The sequence below is a fragment of the Neurospora tetrasperma genome (genome assembly GCF_000213175.1).
Source record: "Neurospora tetrasperma FGSC 2508 unplaced genomic scaffold NEUTE1scaffold_81, whole genome shotgun sequence".
Taxonomy (NCBI): Eukaryota; Fungi; Ascomycota; class Sordariomycetes; order Sordariales; family Sordariaceae; genus Neurospora; species Neurospora tetrasperma.
The window spans coordinates 7,132,847-7,142,851 of record NW_009799179.1 but is presented as its reverse complement, the minus strand read 5'-3'; the positions used below and the strand labels follow the sequence as shown (position 1 = coordinate 7,142,851).

General features: G+C 37.2%; 2 protein-coding genes across 2 annotated transcripts in view; both read left to right on the top strand.

Moving 5' to 3' along the window:
* Positions 1-139: 139 nt before the first annotated feature.
* On the top strand, positions 140-2,631 carry NEUTE1DRAFT_73432 (nucleolar GTP-binding protein 2; the record flags this gene model as incomplete). The annotated part of the gene is made up of 4 exons (XM_009858444.1): positions 140-449; positions 511-876; positions 932-1,095; positions 1,477-2,631. The coding sequence occupies 4 exons, from the start codon at positions 140-142 to the stop codon at positions 2,494-2,496; spliced, it is 1,860 nt and encodes a 619-aa protein (XP_009856746.1).
* A 7,028-nt stretch (positions 2,632-9,659) lies between these two features.
* Positions 9,660-10,005, top strand: part of NEUTE1DRAFT_92128 (uncharacterized protein) — a gene marked incomplete at both ends in the record, with an annotated part of 2,017 nt that continues 1,671 nt past the window's right edge. The window contains one exon of the mRNA XM_009858443.1: positions 9,660-9,926. Within this exon, the coding sequence (XP_009856745.1) occupies positions 9,797-9,926 (130 nt within the window). The remainder of the gene's footprint in view (positions 9,927-10,005) is intronic.

Below are 10,005 nucleotides of genomic sequence, written 5' to 3'. Positions count from 1 at the left end.
TTCTTTCAAGTCAATCTCAACCCCCCCGATCTACGGATACCCCCAGCCGCTCTCGCAGGCGAGAACGAAATTCTTCCACATCTGCATCCTCTACCCACTAACCTACTCGGAAATTTGGCATTGAGTGACATCTGCCAAAATGGGAACAGGAAAGAAGGAAAAATCTCGCATTCAGCGACAGGGCAAGGTGACGGGTGATCCGAAGGTCAAGGGCGAGAACTTCTACCGGAGCGCAAAGAAGATCAAGGCCTTGAACGTGCTCAAGGAGGGAAAGGCCATTCGCAATAAGGAGGGCAAGGTCGTCAAGGCCGCGTCGTATCAGAGCAGAGATGTTCCCACAGCCGTCATCGAGCCGAACCGGAGATGGTTCAACAACACCAGAGTCATTTCGCAAGATACGTTGACATCTTTCCGGGAGGCGATTGCCGAGAAGGACAAGGATCCTTACTGTACGTTCAACTCTTCTGTCACTTGTCCGGCCGACCAAGACTAACGCGCCTTGTCTTGTAGCGGTGCTGTTGAAGAGCAACAAGCTCCCCATGAGCTTGATCAGAGATGGACCCAAGGATGCGTTGAAGAAGCACCAAGCCAAGATGACGATTGAGAGCGAGCCGTTTTCACAGACCTTTGGCCCCAAGGCCCAAAGGAAGAGGCCAAAACTCAGCTTCAACACGATCGGTGACTTGACAGAACACAGCGAGAAGAGCATGGATACGTACCAGGCCAGACTCGAGGAGATTAAGCTCCTAAGTGGTGCTTCTGGATATGGCGGTGGTCTTGCCGACGACGATGTTCAAGAGGAGGATTTCAGTGTCGCGACGGCCAAGGAGGCTATCTTCACAAAGGGCCAGTCGAAGCGTATCTGGAACGAACTGTGTAAGTCCTTCTGTGTTTCGGGACTTGTGACTTCGGGTTGCTAACCATCACATAGACAAGGTCATTGATTCGTCAGATGTCATCCTGCACGTCATCGATGCCAGAGATCCTCTGGGAACCAGGTGTCGTCACGTTGAGAAATACCTTGCCACTGAGGCTCCTCACAAGCATCTTATTTTCGTGCTGAACAAGATCGATCTTGTTCCTTCTAAGACTGCTGTAAGTGTAGACCGTCATTTGCTTTCACTCCTTCTGCTCGAATCTCTCGACTTGCCTCGCGCAAATCTTGAGGTTCCCAGGGATTTTGTCAGGATCTTTCCCGCATTCAGTTGCGCTTCATTGGGATTGGTCTGTTACATCGCTGGGAGATTAATATCCACCTCCCAACCTCCCTGGTCCCGTCTTGGGATTGGGGATTTGATGGACTCCGTTTTGGAGGACTTCACGGGATACCGGACGTGTTTCGTTTGAGTTGAATTCCACCCTGCCTTTGAGCAGACTCTACCATGGTGGTCTTCTTAGTTATGATTCACACATTTCTTCACATTATACGTATATATTATATTCTTCAACGAGGTGAGGACTAACTGAAAACAATAGGCCGCGTGGATTCGCGTTCTGCAGAAGGATCATCCCACATGTGCTATGAGATCTAGCATCAAGAACCCCTTCGGTCGTGGTTCTTTGATCGATCTTCTCAGACAGTTCAGTATCCTGCACAAGGACAGGAAACAGATCAGCGTCGGTCTTGTTGGCTACCCCAACGTCGGCAAGTCGAGTATTATCAATGCCCTTCGTGGTAAGCCCGTTGCTAAGGTCGCCCCTATTCCCGGAGAGACCAAGGTGTGGCAGTACGTCACCTTGATGAGGAGGATCTACCTCATCGACTGCCCTGGCATTGTTCCTCCCAATCAGAACGATACGCCACAGGATCTCCTGCTCCGTGGTGTCGTACGTGTAGAAAACGTCGATAACCCGGAGCAATACATCCCTGCGGTATTGAACAAGGTCAAACCTCACCACATGGAGAGGACATATGAGCTCAAGGGCTGGAAGGACCATATCCATTTCCTTGAGATGCTTGCTAGGAAGGGCGGCAGACTTCTCAAGGGTGGTGAGCCTGACGTTGATGGTGTTGCGAAGATGGTTCTCAATGACTTCATGCGAGGCAAGATCCCTTGGTTCACGCCTGCCCCCGAAAAGGAGGAGGGTGAGACTGATACCATGGAGGGTCGCGAAGGTCGCTACGGTGAAATGTCCAAGAAGCGGAAACGTGACGAGGACGACAGCGCGCCTGCTACCACTCCCGCTTCAGCAGGAGAGGCTGCCAAGGAGGAAGACCCTGAGAACTTTGCCGGGTTCGACAGTGACAGCGACTCTGAGGTCGAAGAGGCTGCTGAGGAGAAGGGTGAGGAGAAGAGCACTGCTGAAGATATGATACCCCTGGACGCGTCGAGCGATGAGGAAGAGGATGACGAGGAGGAGGGCTCTGACGTCGAAGATGGCGACGAAGGATCCGACCTCGACATCGAAGGAGCCAGCGAACTCGAAGAGTCTGAGTCAGAAGCCGAGGCTGCGCCAGCACCTCCTCCGAAGAAGCAAAGAAGGAGCAGGAAGTAAACTCGGTCAGTGAAGGCGATGGGTGGCTGGAGTGAACCGAGCATGCGTTCAATAGCCGACCTCAGGGTCGGTAAAGATCCAATCGGATCATGACGGCCGGTGTCACTGATAATAAACTGTTGAGGACTTGGGCATAACCTCAGTATGGCGTTTGTTGCCCGTCGATTTTCATTCCCACCTGCCGTCTTCTATGTGATTAAAGAAAGTTGTGATATTCGTTTATCATTTGTACTTGTTTCTGGAGCTTTGTATGCATGTTCTTCGTGGTATTCTTAGGTTTGGGAGGACATGCGAACGGCTGTTGCATAAAAAACGCTTAGTAGCTCCTCTCTCCTCATAGTTATCCCTCTACTGGAAAGGTTATGAATGCTCTTGCCTAGGATTTCACCACATGCGATCTCGTTACGAAGAAGAATATACAAGTTCCGATACCCGTGTGCTCAAATCAAGATCATTTCACTTTGCCATGCCCGCATATTATGTGGTCGTAATTGTACCCTGAACGGTCTAGGTAGCACAAGAAACCTGGCCGTCTCTTCACATGTCAACTCGACTTCATCATACCTCTACCTGGTGTTTACGAGACATTTTCGCAATTCAAGCATCCTAAATGAGTTACTGAGCAAGGTAAATCTAACATTATCAGAATGAAGTCGGACCAGCAGTTTTCGGATTAAAGGTTTTTCCTAACGCACAAGTACAAAGCAACAGGAGCGCTTCGAACCCAGACGAGTGCACACAGTACATCGCAAAAGATCCAGAACGCCAAATTCTCAATCTCCATCCAACCCCCAATCTTCACGGGGTTAATGTTGAAGTATACCATCTTGCCGTATTCCAGACGATGGGTACCAGCAACGCTATCCTCGCCTGTGACAAGGACATATGACAAGTGATGACATTCCCTTGAACTCTGTCTAGAAATCGCCTGCGACAATCATGAAAGATCTAGACCGTCAATAAGACCCTTGTGGCTCTCTTGTGTGCGAAAAGGATACATATCGGAGGTATAGATGCTTCATATCTAGTGCGACAATTTGATACTGACAACATGACATCAGGCGGGCAAGGGCAGTTAGTTCCATATCACCACTTTTACAGGACCTGAGTAAGGGTATATACAAACGTTGACGAAATCGGTTGTTCTACTCCGGTTGATTGTTGCACTTGCACGGGCACGGGACGAACACGAATTCAATTTGTCAACCTCTAAAAAATCCATTCTGTGATCAGTTCCCTCGGTTATGGTAGTCTGTGATGTATGCTCAGTGTGGCGTGGAACTTCCGTATTGGATGTTAGCCAGACTGGGTATATAAATACTATTGATGTGCTCTTCGGTCCACTGTCCTCGTTGTGGAACTATTAATTGTTTGGAAAGGGAACGGGAAACTCCCAAGATTTGGAATTTATGAAACGTCAGGGCAGTGAGAGGAGTAGTGTAGAGACGGGGCATTGTGATTTGTAAGGTTGCGTGGTGCAATAGTGCCCCTCGTTGAAGTAGACCATGAGCTGCAGCTATCAATATATGTAGTGTAGAGATAAGGTAGCTACCCCTAATTGCATTGCTTACTCTACCCATGCCCTGCTCACGACTCCTCCCTACCTTCTCCCGAATTATTTTTTCTAGGACTGGCTTCGGCCAATCAGAGGATGTTTTTCGAGAGTAAACCAATTAGGACTGGGTATCCTAAACCGTCGCCAAAACACCAAGACAGTTATTACGACTTTTCCCACCTCCTAAAACGGGCCCGGCGATCTTCTCTCCCTTAAAATAGCTATAATAGCGCCCTTTTAAAATAATATTATTACTACCCTATATAAAGTAAACGAAGAGTTTATCGAAAGCTTCTAGGCGCGCTTCTAAATTATTAAAAAATTTATCGAAGTTATTACTAATATATACGATTCCTTCGATTCTTCTGCCTAAAAAAGGGCGGCTACCCCCCTTCGTATTTAATTTTATAATTTCCTACGCTCTTTCTTTTATATAGAAAACCTTATAACGATTTATTACTCTATTCCCCCAACGCCTCCTCCCTTTCCTCCTTAAATAATTTCCCTCCTAATATCTCTCTTAATAAAGATTATTAATGAAATTAGGCTTATCCAATTATAGGTAGCTATACCCCTAGCCCTATTTAATTAAATAACGGTCTAAATACTTACTAAGGACATAAATATAATATAGTAAAAGGTTATTAATAAGAAAAATAGGATTAAGATAACCGGCCTATTTACTTCTATCAATAATATTAATTATAAATCCCCCCCTCCCTCTAATATTATTACTATTTATAAAGAGGGTTATAGGATTTTCTTTAAATCTGCCCCGGATATAGACCTTCGGAAAATAATATTCGAAGGAGTTATTTTCTATATTATTAAAGAAATTAAATTCCTTTACTAATATATTAAGAAGATCTACCTAATATAATTTGGATTTTATATTAAAGCTATTACCCCCGATTAATAATTTACCTTTATTAAATTTAGTAAAAAAATCCTATATTACTAGATTGAATTCGAAATTAAATTAGTATTGTACTACTTTATAAGCGTCCCCTTTAAATTCTTTGCCTATAATAGCGTTTATAATACGGAATTATATATTAAATAGGAAGTTTTTATTACTATTAAATAATAAATTAAAATTATTAAAATTAAGACCCTTAATAATTATATTATTATCTTCTTAAAGAAAATATAATTTTTCTAAATTTTTAATTCTAAGTCAGCCTATATAATAGAATGGAACCTATAAATTAATACCTATGAACGATATTTTGGTTTATACTATACTATTAAATATATTTTTACTTTAATTTATAAAGAGTATAATACCCCCTCTATTATTTATTAGGATATATATAAATTAATCTCCTAATACCCTAATTATTTAAGCCCCCTTTAATTTAGTTATTCTAATTGCCTAATCTTCCCTAAAATTAAGAATAATTATATTATTAAATTTATATTGGAATAATATTCTAGTACTTATAAAGTAAGTAAGGCAGTTAATAAGGCGGTTATTTACGAATTTAAAAAAGTAAGGGAAGCGGACGCGGATATTATAATTTAGGAGGCTATTATAATTAATAAAAATAATAATACTTCCTTTAAGGATTTACCCCCCATTAATACCCCCGAACCTAGCCCTACCCTAATTATAATTACCTTATCTCCTTAATTAATTCTAACCTAACTATCCCTTTATTTTAATACCCTACCTCCGTTTATAATTATATTTATATTAGCCCTATCTCTTAATTTAAAAATAATATATATTAAAGTAGTAGTATAGAAGGAGATTAATAGGCAGTACTTTAATTTATTAAGTATAGAAGGCTATAGCGCCTCCTTCTCTTTTAATTAACCCCCTCCTACTCTTTATATTAGAGTGCTTTCTATAAGTAGAGGTTCCTCTAATAATAATAGGACTCTAACCAAAATTTAAAGTAATTTCTTTAAAGGACGTTTCCTAATAGCCGCTATCTGCCCTTAAACCCCCTCCTAATTATTTTAGCCTTATATAAATAATAAAAACGCTAAAGAATAACCTATATCCCCCCTTACCTTTACCCTATAATAGAAGAATTTAAAATTATATTTATTAATATTTAAAAGTCCCTAGCGAATATTAATAATATATTCGAATAGATAATTAATAACTAGATTCTAATAATCTATATTTAAAAGCCCCTAATTATTCAAAGCCGACTCTATAAGTACCCCGGTTTTTATATTATTAAGTTTAATAACTATAATATATATATAATAATTTATATTATAAAAACGTATTAATTTATAATTATTACTACTCTTTTAATATATATTATTACTACTTCGGTTTAAGGCGCCGATATTACTAACGTATATTAATACCTATAGGATAAATGAATAGAACCTATTAAAATATATTTACCGGAAGCCCTAATATTCTATTTATTTATTATTAGAAATTTTAATATATATTATTATATATAAGATCCCTACTTTTATAATTCCCCCTACGGTATTAAACTTAATAATTTTATAATTATATTCGGCCTCTACCTCTTTAATACCCCGGGCGTACTTATTTATAAATATATTTAAAGCGAATTTATTATAAATTTAGCGTTCGGTATAAATAGAATATATATAAAAGTTGGGGTATAAATATTAAACTATAAGAAACTTATTATTACTATTCCTATTATTAAAATTACCCTACCCCCTTAAAAATACCTTTTACCTCTAGAATAGATAAATAATACTATTTTAGTACTTATTAAATAATTCCTATAATAACCCTTAATCCCTTCTATAGTAATAGAATTTAATAAATTTATTTAAATATTTATAAATACCTTTAAAGGTACAATTAGGGAATATTCTATTCTAATTAGAGGATAGTCTAAGAATATACTATAATAGAATCCTTCTTTAATTAAAATAAAAGAGACTAACCTAGCGGTATACTATAAGGTTTATAGAAAAACCCGTACGTCCTTCTATAAGGATAGGATTAATAATACTAAATCCTTTAAAAATTTAAATAATATTTTAAAATAGAAGAATAATTTACTAAACGACCGATCTATATTAATTAATATATTAGAATGAAAATTCACCTACCTAGAAGAAATTATAATATATTTAATATATACAACCTTCCGCCCTCTAAATAAGGACGCCCTTCTTTTATATAACTATAAAAATAATATTCTTCCTCCAAATATTATTATATAAGCCCTAAAACCGCTATTAGATAAGGAATTCTAGGAAGTTTTCTTATATTATAAATTTAATATTCTAAGCCCGGATAAAATTACCCTTAATACCCTAAAAACTATATAAAACGCAATCCTCCCTTACCTTAGGGTAATTATATAAGCTTCCTTCTATTTAAATAAATTCTTAACCCTATTTAAAAGGGTAAAGGTCGTTACCCTCTCTAAACCCAGCCGGGACCTATATAATTATAAGGGCTAACGATTTATAGCCCTCCTCTCTACTATCAATAAAAGTATTAAGAAATTTATAATTTATAGAATAATAATAATAACCTTTAATATAAATTTTATTCTAAGGGACTCCGTAGGAGCCTTTTCAATACAATTAATTATAGACCTAATTATTATATTTATTTATAATATAGAAGGGGTTAACCGCTTTAATTAATATAATATAATCCTTACTTTTAATATCGATTCAATTTTCCTATTTATTAAAATAAATAAATTTATTAAAATTCTTAAAGGTTAGAGATAGCCCCCGACCCTTACTAACCTTATTTATAACTTTTATATAAATAGGAGCTTCGTTTTCTAATAAATAAATAATAGGTTTTATATTTATAATAACCTCCTATAGGGTTTACTATAATCGCCTATACTTTTTCTCCTTTTTATTATATTATTCCCTAAAAGAATATAATGGCCCGCTTTCTCCTATACAAACGATATCGCCTACTTTACAATTAGTAGAAACGTAATATAAATCTTCTATATAACGATCCGCCGGGCTACTAATTTATATAAATATATAGTAGCCCTAAATTTTAAAATCGATTATAAAAAAACGGAAGCCTTCTACCTTCTATTTAAAAGTAAAAATATAAAGAAAATTTAGCGTAACCCCGCCTATATTATTATTAATATTTTAATAAAGTAAGTCTGCTTATAAAAAGAAATAAGATAATTCAACGTCTATTTAAATACGAAACTATCCCTAACTACCTAAATTTATAAAAAGGTCTTTAAAATAATAATAATTATTAATTTCATAGCCCGAAATAATTAAATCTCTTATAGTATACTATTTAATTCCTTAAAATATATTTTCGTTATATATTTCCTCCCTACCCTTATTTATAGTATAATTACTCTCTTTTTAAGCTTTTATAAATTAGGGACTAAAGGGATACTAATATCTACTAATATTTCGTCTACGCTCTATAAATTAGAGATAGCTATTTCTAAAGCCCTCTATAAAATAATACTTATTTAGCGTACTATCTTTAAATAAATTTCCTTCTAACTATTTAATATTATACTAATAGAAATCCTAGGACGAAAGGTATTTAAAACTATAGCCTACCTATATACTCTACTAAGTAATTCTTCCTTTATTTAATATTTTAAATATAACCCCCTCTAAAGATAATTATAATTATATTCCCTTATAGATTTATAAGTACCTTCCGAAGAACCCTCTAATAAATTCTACCTCCTCCGCCTCTCCGCCCTATAATAGTAATTCGCACTTAAAGTAGCCCCCCTACTTAGAATAAAGGGGAAATAAATTCTATTATTAAAAATTAATTTAGAACTTTACTAAACTATAAATAAGTTAGGGTACTTAACGGACCTCCCCTAGTATAAATATAACCCCTACTTTATACTCCTCCGGTTATACTTCGCCTAATAAATTAATAAAAGAATAAGATATTAGGACTTCTATTTATATTACAAACAATTCTACTACCTTTAAAAGGCGTTTAAATATTATATATATAGCGCTTTACAAAAAAAAAGTCACTTTTTTACCTACTTAATTATTATTTACCGTAACCCTAATACGGTGGTAGATACCCTATAGGCGTTTAATATTAATTACGCTATATTTATTATAAGAATAAAAGCTTTAAAAGATTAGGAATATATAAGGATTTAAATAATAGGAGGAGGATAAAGCTATAGAGGAATAAGGGTAGTTAAAATAGAAATATTTAACTTAAATAACGTACTTATTCCTTTCAAGGAGGTATATACACTATTAGGGTTAGGGGGTTTGGAGTAGATAGTCTAATTAGGATAGGATATATAAGGGTTTTTCCAGCGTACGGATAGGATAGGGTTCGACCGTCCTCCCTATAAGGCTTTTTTTCCCGCTTTTTATACCTTTGCCACGCCGTCGTCGCAAGCACGACTTATTATCTCTCGGTAATAGAACGTAGTCGAAAAATACATTCATTCATTCATTTACGACTCCTCCCGTCTCTAGCCATAAAGGTATTTCACAGCAAGTCCCCAGTCGATGGCATCATCGCAGCGGCATCGTCGACCATTGCTCGTTGGTTCTTGACCAATTCCATAGGTACCACACAATTCCAAATTCATTCGGCTGCATATCATTGTCTCCTCCTCTGCGTCTAAATGTTCATCTTAAAAAGACAGTCGTCCACTTCTCAGAACTTCCACACAACTTCAGCACCATTATTGTTCAGACTCCCATTTGACCACTTGAAGTGATTTATTGATTCCTCTACCCTTTACGCTATCCCACAACCCAAGCCGCGCCTTTACCAGCCCCACGATGGCTCTTCCTCCAAAGTTCGCCGGCCACCGTTTCATCCCCACCGAGGGAGCCGGTGCTAGCTCTTTTCCTACCCAGCCACTCCACACCGTCGAGATCTTTCTCGACTACGTTTGTCCTTTCTCAGCTAGTAAGTCACATTCTCCAACCCAAACCATCCATCCATCCATTCATCTTTCCATACATGCTCTTCCAAAAAAAAAAAAAAA